General features: G+C 37.9%; 1 protein-coding gene across 1 annotated transcript in view; it reads right to left on the bottom strand.

Moving 5' to 3' along the window:
• Positions 1 to 16,863, bottom strand: part of DDX10 (DEAD-box helicase 10) — a 258,007-nt gene that overhangs the window by 215,145 nt on the left and 25,999 nt on the right. Inside the window, exons 10-11 of the mRNA XM_021062753.2 lie at positions 1,338 to 1,439; positions 82 to 169 (exon numbers count right to left, since the gene is read on the bottom strand). Of these exons, the coding sequence (XP_020918412.2) occupies positions 82 to 169; positions 1,338 to 1,439 (190 nt within the window). The remainder of the gene's footprint in view (positions 1 to 81; positions 170 to 1,337; positions 1,440 to 16,863) is intronic.

Below are 16,863 nucleotides of genomic sequence, written 5' to 3'. Positions count from 1 at the left end.
CTACAAGTAGCAGAAAATGATAAAAATTAACTTTATTATATGCTCTATTCCAATGAAGATATTCAATTCAAAATAACTCACCCTTTGGGCTCTTTCTTTTAAATCTTGATCTTGGGCTAAAAACGATTCCAATTTTTTCTGAACATCTATAAGTTTTTCTGGATTGATTCTTTTATAACAAAAAGATAAAAGGTTAAACTGTTCAGTTTTAGAAACTGAAAATAGTATGCAGCATTTTCCTATTTTCCTCAGTATTTTAAAGTCTATAACGTTATTTCTCATCAATGAGCCAGATTAAACTGAAATTACAATAGACATAAATGTGACTCTCTGCACATTTAGAATAATTTAAGAAAAAGAAATGAAAAATCCAACATTTTCTCCAAAGAGGCCATGCTGAGTGAAATATTAGGTTAACAGCCACAATTAGCAGAGTTTACTTCTTTGGTGTTTAAAGAGAAAGCAGCCTCTCACAAGAGGTGGATCAACAATGAAACAGAATAAATGAAAGCAAAAGTCATTTTAGTAAGATTTCCATTTTCAGTTAAGTATCACAAAACCAAATTCAATACTAAATAAATAGCCAAGGATATAAATATTATTTTCCTTATCTGGAAATTACACATAATATAATGGAATCATTACTTAAATCTGCCCAGATAGCTACAGGAAAAGAATGAAATTCTTAACAAGGGGCTATTCTAGGTTTCACAGAGGAAACCCCACTTGTTTCCCTGATTTTAGACTCAACCATTTTGTTCCTGCAAAGCTGGGATAGTGATAGGTGGTGGTAGATGAGGTGTTTTTCACTTTTTTTAAGTACAGAAAATATCAAAATATACAAAGGTAGAAATCTTTCACTCAGCCTCAACAATTATCAATTCATCCCCAGTCTTGTCTCATCTAAATCCTTACCCACTCCTCCACCCCATATCACCACCCTCCAAATTATTTTCGTCCAAATTAAGCCAGGTGCCTCAAGGGCCCCAATATAAGTGAGACTACAATCAATTCTGTTGACCTTCAATCTAAACATCTTCAATGACAGTAGAGCACAACCCTCCAAAAGGCACAGACAGCCCTAAAAATAATTTCACTCAAGAGGTTTAATCTTTCAACCACCAATGCCTCCTGATGCTAACAAATTCTCTTTTCATCTTATTTTCTCCACTCTCAGCCTTCTAAAAAAGTTGTTAAAAATGAAACAAACAAAAAGTCAAAAACCAAACAGCAGAGAAGATTAGAGGGAAGAGGGAATTAGGTGTACATAATTAGGCATGATAATCTCATGCCTTCATTTTCCTAACAATAACATCAAGACAGCAAATAGTTCCTACTTGATTTCCTTCACAGGCACTTTCTTCTGAAGAAGCTGCTGCACCATCCCTTTTTCTTCTGAGGGAAGCAAAATTAATAAAGCTTCACCATCCTCTTTGTACCTAAACAAAAAGCAAACAAAATCTCTGCCACATTAATGCAATCTACATTTTACATTTTAATAGTTTGATGAATAGGTAACAAGAAAGTAAGTTCACCAAATTAGTAAATATTAGGATCACCTTTTTTTTTTTTTTGTCTTTTTGCCGTTTCTTGGGCCGCTCCCGTGGCATTTGGAGGTTCCCAGGCTAGGGGTCTAATCAGCTGTAGCCGCTGGCCTACGCCAGAGCCACAGCAACGCGGGATCCGAGCCGCATCTGCAACCTACACCACAGCTCATGGCAACGCCAGATCCTTAAACCACTGAGCAAGGGCAGGGATCAAACCTGCAACCTCATGGTTCCTAGTCGGATTCATTAACCACTGCCCCACGACGGGAACTCCCGGATTACTGTTTTTTAAACATTTGTTACAACAAGAAACTAGGAATCTAAAAACCTTTTTCAAATTTTCATCACTAGTAATAATTCTTAGTGATTTTTAGGCTATACTACAGTAAAAGAATCAAGTCAATTAATAATTTCTTCCTTTTTTTATATACATATTTTTAAATTTTTTGGCCGCCCCATGGCATATGGAGTTCCCAGACCAACAGTCAGATCCAAACCACAATTGTGACCCACACCACAGATGCAGCAATGCCAGATTCTTACGTTGAACCCACATCTCTGCACTCCAGAAACACTGCCAATCCAGCAGGAATTCCAAGGAGAATTTCTTAAATAGCTCTCTACCCATAGCAAGGAGACAATTTCTCATTCAAGCCACTAGAGTACTATAATGAAATTAATCATTTAATAAACATGGTACCCAATACCTTATGGAAATCAAAATATCGTCCTGGGGATTTTTCTTACACCTTGGGAATAACGTGGTTCAGAGCTATCAGTTATACAAAATGGATCTCTGCTACCACAAAAAAACTTTTCTCTAATCCGTGATTTCTCTTTCCTCACCAAACAGGTGCATCAGAAATTTCTACACAAGTGGCCACAAGGCATCCATATTTACTTAAGCTTCTTGTGCTACGTACATGCAGATTTCCATACCTTAGATATTACATGCAAGCAGTAAGAGAATGGAATCAGGTGTTTGTACATACTTCTTAAAGACACAAAGGAAAAAGCAATTCCAAAGCACTCTCTTCGGGGTTCATGCTATAAAATACGAGGGGCAAAAAAATTCCTATAGTTAACCAAATAAGTTATTTACTAAGAAACTCTGTGCCAGGTAAAAATTGAGAACACAAAAAAATAGAAGATGCCTTCAGTGTTCTAACAATCTAGCTGCCTAAAAAAAAATGCAAACAAAAGCAAGAGATTCCAAAAAGCCCCAAAATGGTAAATGAGTGTCAAAGAACAACCACTGGCAAATGTCATGAACTCAGAAGTGAAGGCAAGCTGCTTAGAGTTAGCCAGAGGAAAAAAGAAACATGTTACAGTAGATGGAATTTGAGGTGGGCCTTAAAAATGGATAGAAAAGGAAATGCTAAGGTATTCCAAAGAGGAAAACATCATGAAAAAGGGAATGGAGACTAGAAAATACAAAACAAACACAGAGTAAATTTTAAAAAAAAGAAATTCAGCTGAAGCCAATAGATATACGTGCACAGCAGGAATGACGCTAGGAGGTACATGACAATCTGGTTTGGGGAACTCTGAAAGAGTCTGCAGAGAGACAGACTGACTATCACTGCATAGAAGCAGAGATTTATCACTGAACATTGGAGGAAAAACTGACTCGGCTGACTTACTGTCAATCTAAAACTTAAAAGCAATTTTTACCTCATGTGGTGATTTCAAAATTCCAGTCCCACACAAGGGTAAAAAAATTCCAGTGTACTATCTTTACAGAAGTGGGTACAAAGACACATTGAAAAGTAGGAAATAAACATCCAAAGTATTCATCCATAAATTAAAAAAAATTAAGAGGCAGGAGCTCCCATCGTGGCTCAGTGCTTAACGAATCTGACTAGCATTCATGAGGACGAAGGTTTGATCCCTGGCCTTGTTCAGTGGGTTAAGGATCCAGCGTTGCCATGAACTATAGTGTAGGTTGCAGACATGGCTCAGATCCCATGTTGCTGTGGCTGTGGTATAGGCCAGCAGCTGCAGCTCCAATTCAATCCCTAGCCTGGGAACCTCCATATGCCGCCAGTGCAGCCCTAAAACACACACACACACACACACACACACACACACACACACACACACACAAATTAAGAGACTATATGTCAGGCACTGAAATAGAGTGATGAAAGAGACATAGTTCTGGCTGCCCCAGAGTTTACAGATTACTAGGGACAGACATAAAATCTGTAGTAACAACAAAGTGGTATGAGTATTACAGTAGACAGAGAGGAAGATGTAAGAACACATAACACAGAGCTCTACTAAATGTGCTCTAGGAGATAAAAAGGAAAAAAAAACAAAACAAAAAAACTACCCCAAGGAAATGACATCTAACAGCTAAGATTTAAAGAACAATTAGGAATAAGTGAACACAAAAACTGAGATGGCAAAGAAATATGTTCCAGATTAAGAAACAAGATAAAACCCCACAACTAAATGAGGCAGAGATAGGCAACCTATCCGAAAAAGAATTCAAAGTAATGGCAGTAAAGGTGATCCAAGATCTTGGAAAAAGAATGGAGGCAAGGACTAAGAAGATACAAGAAATCTTTAACAAAATGCTGGAAGTTTTAAAGAACAAACAGAAATGAATGATATAATAACTGAAATGAAAAATACACTAGAGGGAAACAATAGCAAAATAAATAAGGAAGAAGACTGAATAAGCAAGCTGGAAGACAGACTGGTAGAAATCACTGCCACTGAACATAATAAAGAAAAAAGAATGAAAAGAAATGAGAAGAGTCTAAGTAAGAGACCTCTGGGACAACATTAAATGCACCAACATTTGCATTATAGGGGTCACAGGAGAGGAAGAGAGGGAGAAAGGCCCTGATAAAGTATTTGAAGAGATAATGACTGAAAACTTCCTAACATGGGAAAGGAGGTCCAAGAAGCACAGAGAATCCCATACAGGATAAACCCAGGGAGGAACACACCAAGACACACATCAATCAAACTGATAAAAATTAAAAACAAAGAGAAAATATTAGAAGGAATTAGTCAACAGTTAGGGGACAGTCAGGTTTTCCAGGGAGGGAAACAGCACTTAAGAGTCCAGTGGGTAGGAGTTCCCGTCGTGGCGCAGTGGTTAACGAATCCGACTAGGAACCATGAGGTTGCGGGTTCAGTCCCTGGACTTGCTCTGTGGGTTAACGATCAGGCATTGCCGTGAGCTGTGGTGTAGGTTGCAGATGCGGCTTGGATCCCGCGTTGCTATGGCTCTGGCGTAGGCTGGAGGCTGCAGCTCCGATTCGACCCCTAGCCTGGGAACCTCCATATGACGCGGGAGCAGCCCAAGAAATAGCAAAAAGACAAAAAAAAAAAAAAAAGAGTCCAGTGGGTAGTTTCATGTTTGCTTTTCTAGGTTTTCTAAATGCCTGTATATTAAACAGGGAAAAGAGAGTAAAGCTAAACATACATTTACTCCTTTTACTAAATATGTTTCAAACCGAAAAACTTCCTCATTATATTTTAATACAGACTAGTATGACGCAAATGGTTCAGCTGAATTTGTCGAATTTACTATGAAGAAATATGCATTTCCCTAGGCACTCTTGGACTAAATTATTTGTGAAGGCAGAAATTATGAGTCTATGAAGCAGTGAGGCAACTAAACAAACAAGATATCTGAGCGACATCACAACCCCTGAAGTTCTAAGATTTCACCAAGGACAGGGTGAAGGTCAAAGAGGAGAGAGATCAATTCCTATGCACTTACCAAACACCCTCAAAGCAGCCAAACTCTTGGGGTAAAGTCCGTTACCGTCATTAAGTAAAAAGGCTTACTGCATGTGGCACAAGGAGAAACAACTGGGAATAAGGGAAAACAGTGGGTTGAAGGATAACAAACCCTTTCAACATTCTGTATTCAAATTCAGAGATGGAGAGAGAAAGTAAGAAGGTTCTCAAGTCTACTTAGGCCAGAACTGTAGCAAAGGGGTAAAAAGAAATCTCTAGGATATCAAAAAGGCATCCAGTGAAGATCTCTATTCTCAGACTGACTCACAGCAACAACAGTAAGTTTAATCACCTACATCTATCTTATCTACCCATCCATGCATCCAGAGATAATCTCTTAGGATGAGTCATGAGTAAAGTCACAAAGGGGCCATATCCAAATCTTTAAAACTACAGCTAACAGAATATACACATAAAAGGCTAAGGTTATGACAGACCACAACTCTGAAATTTACAAGAAAAAGGTTCCCAAAGGAAAATGGAAAAGTATGTCCAAAGTCAAATCCCACAAAGTAAGCATCATTTAATAAAGAGGATTATTGGCTATCTTACCTATTTTACATCACAAACATCTTTTCCCAGAAACAATGTAAAGCACAAATTATCTCCCACATACCAACACCCAAAATGTACCAGTAAGCTTTTATTTCATAAATAAAAGCACTTTTAAAAATGCATAAGCAATCCCCCCTTTTTCTAAATGATTACAAAAATAATCTATTTGCCCCTAAGCTAGCGTTTAGATTTCAAAAGCAATACCCAAGGCCCAAGGCCAAATATGCGTATAAAGAAAAATAAGAGTTCTTCATAAGACATACATTTTAAAACTCCATATATTTAGACAGATTATTTTAAGAGACATAGGGACCAAATAAAAAGCCCTGCATCTGAAATACAACAAAAATCTCATTTTCACCATCAGTGTTAACACCATGTTACATGTATGTAATGCCTCAGAATTTATGATGAGCTTCATTTTACATTAATTTGCCAACCTTAAAAGCAAGCAACCAATAGACAGCACAAATAAAAAAGTTCTTGAAAGGCCAAGAAGTTGACCTAAACAAATAAATAATCAGCTGACCACTACATATCAGAAACTTTATCTTACAATTCAATACTTTTTTCCACCTATACCAGGATTCCCTCTGGAACAATGGATACTCAACAGATGGATCGTAATTGTTTGATAGCAGGAAACTTAACCGCTAGGCCCTACAGATCACTTGTGGCTGTAGCTAAAATAGGAGATCCAGACCACTGGCATTTGGATCCCAATAGTAATTCTTGCATTCAAATAACCTTGAAACAATATGGCCAGGGGAGGGGGCGGGGGGGAAGCCTTGCCATTCTGGCATAGTTTGCTTTCTACCCAAGAACCAGTCACCCTCCAATTCAAATTCTCCAACACAAACTCCATTCTAGTTGAGTCTTTAAGTGGTCCTTCAACATTGCTCACTCCTACCTTCAACTATTTCTGGAACATGATCTGGCAGTGTTCACAACTACCTAGCCTCTCTGAGTTCTCCCAGCCTGGTTCTCCAGGTTACTAATCAGGTTATAAAAGAATGTTTAAAATGATTCCTTTTTTGTAATTAAAAAAATTGATAAACATACATGAAAAATAAATTCTTGGAGGTGGTAGAATTTGGTGGTTCAACTGTTGTTGTCTCAAATTTGTATGGCAATTAAGCATTACATTTGTAATAAAACACTAGTTATTAAATAACAAAAACCTTTAAGTGCTTTTAAAATGTACATCTTTTGTATCACTTTCACCTCATTTAACAAACATCCTACTATTATCAATATTAGTGTATTCTCTTAACTTGGCCTAAAATTGAGGACATGTATGAACTTGCATTTCATACCTAACATATATCATTTGAAGCTAAGAGCTGGTCACTAAATACATGGTGAGTGAACAAAAGCAAACAAACCACTAGATGTTGCACTAACAGATGAAATACTGGATTTGGAGTCATAGAACTGATTTCAAGCCCCAGCTGTACTATTCATTAGTTTTACACCTTGGATAATGAGTCATTTTATCACTAAACATAGCATTTCCATTTTATAAATTATACAATTTGAATGAGATTATCTAGGTCCCTTCAGGACCTAAATTCTACACTTGTGACTCCATTAATATATTAGTAATTGTTCATAATACAAGTATGATCAAGAGGTAGAGAAATGGAGACAACTGTAGGTCATACTCCTCTCTTCCACTTCCCTTCTCTCTCATCTCCCACGTCTGCTGCTTGCGCCCTGTGCCTTAGTGTCACCTGTGGCAACCAGCCCCAAGAGTTCCTGTCTCTTAGGGAAGACAGTGCAGTCAGCCATGCAGATGCAGACAGCCATAGGAGTCAGAGTCCCACGGTTCTGTTCCTCCTGCACAATGTGCCACAGAGGAGAGCTTATTCCAGGAAAAAGGGTATCTCTGAATCACAGAATATCTAAAGATGACACACTAGATTTAAAAAACAAAAAGACAGGAATTCCCGTTATGGCTCAGCAGAGTGCGAACCCAACGAGCATCCGTAAGGACACGGGTTCGATCCCTGGCTTCGAGCAGTGAATTAAGGATCTGGTGTCGCTGTGAGCTGTGGTGTAGGTTGCAGACTTGGCTCGGATCCTACATTGCTGTGGCTTTGGTGTAGGCTGGTGGCTACAGCTCTGATTAGACCCCTGGCCTGGGAACCTCCATAGGCCAAAAAAAAGGGAAGAAAAAGACACCTTGGAAATATTCTGGGAAAAATAAAGTCATCTGCAGCCTAAGATCTTGGAAATACAAACAAGTATACCATGATAGGCTCAACAGTTTGATAAACAAGGTCCACTGTAAAAGAAAGACGCCAAGCTGTCTAACATGTGTTGCATGGAAAGCTTCCAGCAAACTGATTAAAAACAAAGATTTATGGAGTTCACAAGGAGAGTAGACATCATTAAACTCTGTCAACTCTGTTCCCCCAAAAGAATTTTTTTTTCCAAAAAGACTAAAGTTTTAATAAAGAACAAAAAGAAAAACCATGTAAAAGCAGTACTGATACTACCTAAAGCAACACTTCCAGGAACCTGAGAAATATGAATAATCCCATTTTACAAGAGAAAAAAACTAAGGCTTTGAGAGGTTAAGAACACAAGGTCCAAGGGTACATGGCCATATCAAAGCTAAACTTCTTGACTTTTTAAGGACAAGGACAGTATTTGATCACCTATGGGATAGCTGTCTCTCATAGTCCAAATTAAGAAGGAAAGTGCATACATTTTTAGTTTAACCTTCTGACCACAAATGGCAGCACACTTAAATAAAAATACCGACTTTCCTTCTCTAAGTACCTGTCTTTCATGCATTCTAGAAGCCCTGAATAGGAGCAGTGGCCACTCAATGTCATTAAATGAAAAGAGCTGGTCTGGGGCACCCTGGCAAGAATGTGAGTTGTAGAGCCAGAAAGATGCAAGAAGCCCTAGAGGGGGTACTTCCTACGTGATCTTGGACATAGTTTACCTCACAATCTTAGAGAAACAGTTTCCTAAAAAGAAGACTCCCCTCCCCACCACCACCTTCCACCATGCCACCCGGCAATGAGGCTATTATAAAGGCTAAGTGAGTTCATTTATATTCACCCAGCTACTTATTGAGTGTTAGGAAGTGAATGGCTGAACCACAACCCTTCATTGCCTATGGGGGTGCAGGGGAAGGGGGTGGGAAAGAAACTGCCCTGCCCCCCCCAAAGCAATATATATAGTCAAATCTCCTCATAAACATATAATGACAAGCCCTCTGGAAACAAACAGGGTAAATCTGCTAGTATGAGAGCTCTCATCTATGAATACCATGTACCAGGTTTGTTTACAGTCTATGGATTTAAGGGATTTAAGTCTGGATTTAACTACATCAGTGGCCCATCTGTGTAAGTGATAAACCTCATACATCACTTACAGATGCTGAATTAATCTGGACCAGAGCACACACTGATGTGGCAAGAATGCACCTGTGCAGCAGTGATGGAGGTCCCAGACCTCTTCCTGCGGTACCTACAGCGCATGATTACCTTTGTACTTGGAACTGCACGTTAGTGAAGCTAGTATTAGGTGTGGTAGGCAGCTTTCTAAATTACTGGCTCTCAACAATCTGGGCCTCTTGGGCAAGATGAAGTGTTGACACCGGTCTTGGCAAAGATATGGGGAGTTTGATACCAAGAGCAAAGGCAACAAAAGCAAAAACAAACAAGTGTGACTACATCAAGCTAAAAAGTTCCTGCACAGAAAACAAAACCATCAACGTAATAAAAAGGCAACCTACTGAATGGGAGAAAATACTTGCAAACCATTTATCTGATAAGGGGTTACAATATCCAAAATATTCAAGGAACTAAAAACAAAACAAAACAAAATTTTCAAGGAATTCATACAATAGCAAAAACAAAAGCATCTGATTCAAAAAATGGGCAGAGGACTTGAGTAGACATTGTTTTCAAAGAAGACATACAAATGGACAACAGGTCCATGAAAAAGTTCTCAGCATCACTATTAGGGAAATGCAAATTAAAATCACCATAAGATATCACCTCATACCTGTCAGAATGGGTACTATCAAAAAGACTGGAAATAACAAGTGTTGGCAAGGATATGGAGAAAAGAGAACCCTTGTGCCTCACTGGTGGGAATGTAAATTGGTGCAGTCACTATGGAAAACAGTAGAGGTTCCTCAAAAAATTAAAAATAGAACTACCATGAGATCCAGCAACTCCACTTCTGGGTATTTAGCCAAAGAAAACAAAAACACTAACTCAAAAAGACATATGCACCCCCATGTTCACTGCAGTATTATTTACTGTAACCAAGATATGGAAACAACCTAAGTGTCTATCAATGGATGAATGGATAAAGAATATATGGGAGACACACACACATACATACACATGCTGCAGGTGCAGCCCTGAAAAAAAAGCAAAAGAAAAAAGACTCCGCCATTTGCAACAACATGAATAGGAAATCATTCAGGAGCAGTTGGGGCAAAAATAGATTTTAAAAAATATTAAGTAAAATAAGTCAGAAAAACAAATAGTATATGATCTCATTTATATGTGGAATCAAAACAACAACAAAAACAAGATAAACAAAAAAAAAACCAGGTTCATAGATACAGAGGTGGTTGCCAGAGGCAGGAAATAGGATGCAGACAAATGGGTGGAGGGGAACAAACTTCCAGTTAGAAAAGAAGTCGTGTGGATGTCATGTACAGCATGGTGACTATAATTAATTACATTATATTATATAATTTGAAAATTGCTAAGACAATAGATCTTAAAAGTTCTCATGACCAGAAAAAAATTCTTAAACTCTAAATGGTAACAGATACTAGACTTATTTTGATAATCATTTTGCAAAACATACAAATACTGAATCATTATGTTGTATACCAGAAACTAATATAATGTTGTATGTCAATTACTAAAAAAAAAAAAAAAGACGGAGTGTGACTTCTGAGCCTAGACTTAAGAGACATTGCTGCTCCCCCCTTATTCCTTCTCCCTCTCATCTGCTCTCTGATGAGGCCAGCTGCCTTGTGAGAAACCCTCTGAAGAGGCGACCACATGGAAAGGGACTGATAAAACACCACTGACCAAGAGTCAGCAAGAAAACGAATCCTGCCAACAAGCACACATGCAGAGCCTGGAAAGGGATCCATCCCTGGTTGAGCCTTAAAGTAGCTGTGAACCTTGACTATGGTCTTGCGATAGACTAAGAGCCAGAGAACCCAGATGAGCCACACCTGGGTTCCGAACCCACGGAAACCATGAGATAATATACAGTCCTCACTTTAAGCCACTAAGTTGTGAAGTAACTCATTACGCCACAATAGCTAACTAATACGGCATCTCTGATTCATGAGCCTGATTTGAGAAACTAATTGTGTTATCTGAAGTAACTACCCAAGTCAAGCTCTGTTCTAAGTGCTCTGGGAACATCAATTAAGTAGACCAACTCCCTTGCCTTTATAGAGCTTACATTCTAGGGAAGAGAGAGAGAAAAGAAACAATAAACAGAACAAGTGAAAGCTCTAGTATATGTGAAGGTGTTAAGTGTCATGGAAAAAAAGAAAACAGAGTAAGGTAAGAAGTGATCCAGGCAGTGTAAGAAAGATTGCCAAATGGATACTTGAGGAAAAAGCAATCCAGCAGAAGAAACAGATACTGTAAAGCTCCTGAGGCAAAAATATGCCTGGCATGCAGGAGAAAGAGTACGACCAGTGTGGAGCCAGGGAACAGATGGAGAATAATAGGAAATAAGACTGGAGGGGGGTTGAATAGCATAGGCTCAGTAGGTCTTTGGCTTTCACTCTGAGTGAAATGGGAAGCCATCAGAGTGACGTGACCTGACTTGTGTTTTAAAAGGATCACTCTTTCTGCTGTGTGGAGCATAGAGAGCAAGAGAGCAGGAGGAAGTGCTAGGAAATAAGCGACTTCTAAGAAATATCAGCCCCCCATCCACCTCTATGGCCACAGTCGTCATTCTCTACCCCAGCTCAATGCTTTTTGATGCAAAATAAAGGATTGGTTTTGCCCTTTTTTTAAAGCTTTAAATCCTAGATAGCAACAAAGGAGAAGGCCAGGTAAGAAAGCACCAGCCTCTATCTAGGAGGAGCTGATTAAAGATAGGATCAGTCAACAAAGGAATCAGGGTGGTAAGAATTTTCACTAGCAAAGATTATTCCTATCTTATACAGAAGATATACACAGCAGGCTTCAGTATGTTATGTTCATAGAAACTGTCTTTTCACTTTTATTATTTTGAATTTACAGTTAAACCAATTAAAGACACTATATTAAAAATTCTCATTATCTGTTTCACCAAGTACAAGTATTCTCCACAAACCATGAACTCTTCACAAATTATCACTTTGGAAATTTTAACTATTTTCCATCTTTCGTATTTGCTGATGATCTAAACTGATGCCAGTGAGCATGCAATGCAAAGAACTGGCCTCTGCTGCCCCCTACTGGAACCACACTTTGCTGCCTAAATCTCCCACAAACAAAATCTGAGATCCACAAAATGCAGCCAGGCAAACAAGGCTCCGTTGAAATATGGCTGGAATTTTACGACTACTCTGGAAAACAAAACAGTTATATATATAAAGTCTCATCTTTTATCTATAAACTCTCAAGTACTTATATATACACACACATATATAAACTCCCATCTTCCACCCATAGACCTCTACTGCCCAAGATAAAAGCATTTTAAAAATTAGGAGTATCTGATGTGTAAGGACTTTCCTCCCAAATTTTTTTTATTCTCAACTGAGCATTTTTATAAGAAACAGAAGAGCTTGGCTTTAAAAGTACCAAAAACTGTAAGCCCTAAAGACATTTGCTTTTAAGTGGTAGAATGTATCACAGGATACAGCTTTATAAAACTATATTCATATTCCTTACCTCACTTACCCCACAGGAGATCGCTTTGTTAAAGGGGATATGGACGGTTAAAAAAAATTAAAATTTCTCTCAATTGCTAAAGATGAAAAGATTTTAAACAGGTAAACAAATTTAAAACAGAGTAAGCACTTAAGGTAACAAGTACCTAAATCACCCTTTATTTTTAGCTAAAACATAAAAAGGAAAACAAACAAACAAATAAGACTTCCCCTAAACCTTGGCTATTTGGCCACAAAGGAGTGAGTTCATTTCTCCATATTCATATACTATAGTTTACTTCCGAAAGCTACACGATCTAGCAACCTAGTTTTAATTACAGCATATACAGAGGATTTTAATTAGTTTCAAATTTTAATTTAGTCTTTATTCAATTCAATTATCCAGTCTGATGGCCCACGAAACTTTCTAATTATATCTAAGCCCATTAATGGTAACTTTTAAACTGCAGTTTGGTTATTTTCTTTATTAGACTGCCAAAGAAAAAATAAGCATTACATATCTTAAATCTTTCCACTGACTGTACATCTAAAATAGTCAATTCAAATTATTTTTTCATTGGTTAAGAAGGGCCAAACAGGCTTGTACTTTGAAAATTAATGATCATATTAGAAAATGCATTACAGCTACTTTTCAAAATTGGTATTCTCTCTGTAAACACCATCCTTGTGATACTGCACCTCCTCTCCAGTCGTTAATATCAATTTAACGTTCACCACGGCACATTCGACTACATAAGATTTTTAACAACTTCTCCAGGAACCAAGAGCACTGAAGTGTTTCCCCTTCTTGAAGCTTTTCCTGATATACTGAGATGTCCAATAATCTTCATGCTAAATGCATGCTTTAAAGGAATCGGTGTACCCTGTCCACGCCCACACCATCGGCACTTTTAAAGAGCCCTTCTGGCCTGGTCCAATACGCTAATGAGACCATATCCACCAAGCTTAATAATCCAGAGGCCCACAGGGACACAAAATGCAAATGTATGCATGGGTACATAGAGAAATTCATACACGGTACACCTTTACTGGGAGAATTAAACAGTGCTAAAATACTCATTCTACCAACCACTACCAAGGACTTCTCTAAATATCTCATTACAAAAGATAACCCAAACACGTACCCATCACAAAGACCAGTGATGCACCACTTATCAAATGCACTTCTTATCAAATGGAAAACAAAGCTGCTGTTCTACCCTGTTCCGTTTACTTAGATCCCATTAGAAATCAAAAGGTTACCAGTCTAAAGGCAAGTCTGTCTGAATGCAGACAACAAAATCATACACAGAGCCTAATTCTAACTCTATTACTTGTTCAAATTACATAATTAATTGCAATAAAAAGACTTACTTTTGAATCCTAGTAAAATCTAGTAAATCTAGTGAAGTCCTACTAGTAAACAGTTTTATCTCTCACTATTCTACTATTCTCTCCCTTCCTTCTTCCTTCACACTGGTCAAAAGAAATACATTTAATTTAAATGAGTACAACTTGATTATAGCCCATGTTTAACGACCCACAAAGTAAATCTGAATCAATAAAAAAAAAAGTTTAAAAATTAAGACAGTTTATGAAAACTGGAAAATGAATAGGAAGGAGGAACTCTATATCTTGTTAGGCTATAGAAGTACAGGAAAAATCTCTACTTCAGCTGAAACAGTAACAAAATTCATCAGGTACAAACGAAAAAAATCTTTCCCTTTAAAGCCATCCAAGAATGGCAGATACAAAGAAACCGAAGAGAACTTAACTCCAAAGGGACTTCCTAGATAAGCAAGGATAGAGAACACCTTCATACTTGAGGCCATGGCTGAAAAGGGTACAGGGCAAGTAGAAGAGCAAGCCAGCTGGCAGAATGATGGTCTTCGCTTAAATGAGGATTTAGATCTTTGGTCTTAAGGATCCTGCCATCCCTAGGAACTCATTAAATAGAAGTTAGTGGCTTAAAAATCAAAAGTAGCTTGGTCCATTTGGACCAACAGTTGGTGTCTCTTCCATCATTAAGCATCAGTGCCTCACTGACATCCATATTAGAGTCACTCATCCAGTTCTGATGAGAAAGAAAAGGTAAAACCAAAGAGACAGTCCATTTGTAGCTGATCACAACCAATCATAACCCTATTGTGGTTATGATTTTGGTTGTTTACAGTTTTTTAAACAAAATGTACCCATGTGTGAGGAACCTCATATTTGAATCTATGTGAGGTAAAAATGCCTGTTAATTAGCTCACACCTCAAAAACCGACAAAAATTTCTGAAAGAAAACTTAGTACGGGGTTTATGTGACTCAGGAAGATGATAGCCTCTCAGGAGACAAAAATGTCTGCTTCTCACTGCACATGTAAACCTGAAAGAGTTGTCCTTTATTCCGGTGATTGCAACAAAGTTAGAGATAGGAGTAAATAACCAATCATGTTCTACTGAAATTACACATTTTATTGTCCGTATTCCCTCTAGGTTTTCAAGGTCAGGAATGAGGTCAGGAATTGAGTCTGTTTTGCTCCTTATATCTCCCACTATGTTCAATGTCAGACACTTAATACATATTTGTTAAACCCAGTAGAACAAATGAATGAGAAAATCTATATTACTTTCAGCTCTAGTATCTTTTTGATTTTCTATTTTATGGTTTTATTATATGAACCTATGGTTCTAGGGTCCAACAATATTAAGCTAAATATATTTTAAACAAATACCAGTGCTGTTCAGCAGAATTCTTCATAATGATAGAAATGCTCTGTACCTACTCTGTTTGCTGGTACTAACTACCTATGGTTATTAGCAGTTTAAATGTGACTACTGTGATTGAGAAGCCGAATTTGTATTTTGAATTTAATTTTACTTAATTTAAAATTAATTTGCCACATGTCGCAAGTGGCTCAATATTGCATGGCACGTAGACCATTCCTTAACCTTAGGGAACAGTGTTTAACTACCAACTCAGGGCTCAGTTGGTAGATGCTTATGGGAAGGATCACATTTTAGGATACGGATATATAACATTCTTATATTTACCAGTAGTCCCTCCCTTAAAAAAATTATCAAAAGTAGATGGGATTTGAGTCTGAGTTAAAATACAGAGAGATACATTATACAGCATGAAGTTCACAGAGGAAGAAAATATCTTGTATCAAGATGTCCCTGCAGAACTTGTATCCACCAATCAAGACTGAAGCCACTGTTTCTCCTCTGTGAAGTCTTCCTTTTCTACTTCCTCTGGAGCTCCACAAAACTTCTCTCAATATCTCTCATACCATATATGTCTCAACTATAGACTGTTTTCAAGGTAATTAAAACTCCCTTAATGGAATGGACACTATACCTTACTTTCATGCAGAAGTCCACACCAGACCTAATTCAGTAAGTACCTCACACATAGTTGGTCCTTCAGCGAATGGTTACTTAGTTGAAAAAGAATGAAATCTGGGGCCAAAAGATCTGAGTTCTAGTTCTCTCTCTGCTATTTACTTAGTGATCTTGAGTCTAACACTTCACTGGTTATTTCTAATTCTTACCCATGACAAATATCAGCAAAATGAATATCTTTATAAAAACTTTCTTAAGATTAATTTCTGGATGTGGAATTACTGAGGGAAAGGGAAGAACTCTGAGGCTTTTGATAAACACCACCAAATGCTACCCAGAAAGACACAACATTTACAATTCTACCAGCAGCATACATCTCCCAACTTCACTACAACCTCAACAGCAATGCATAGCATATTATCCTTTTCATTCTTTCAGATACCTTCCTATGCCCTTTACTCCCAGATTATTGACTTTGCTATATTCTTTTCCAGATAATTTCCCCACATTCGTGAGCAAACACAGGGTACTTTCATTGAGGCGGGCGGGTGAAAAGGGCGTATTTGGGAGTGGCCTCCAGCCAAAGCCTCCAATTCCCACTCTAGAAAAAAGGATAAGAGAAATCTATGACTCAAAATCACCTTGTCTCTTATTAGAACCTACACCAGAGAAGGAGAGTGCACAGATCTAGACCACAGGAGTCAGACTGCCTGGGTTCAAATCCTGGCTCTATGGACCTTCACAAAAAATGTTTAACTGCTCAAAAGACTCAAGTTTTGTCATCTGAAAACAGATTGA

Source organism: Sus scrofa, chromosome 9 (assembly GCF_054392235.1).
Source record: "Sus scrofa isolate SSC_HxYL_T2T_F1_AM1 chromosome 9, Sscrofa_HxYL_maternal_Yorkshire_Landrace_v2.0, whole genome shotgun sequence".
Lineage (NCBI taxonomy): Eukaryota > Metazoa > Chordata > Mammalia > Artiodactyla > Suidae > Sus > Sus scrofa.
The sequence above is the reverse complement of the archived record's forward strand: the minus strand, read 5'-3'. Positions and strand labels throughout refer to the sequence as shown.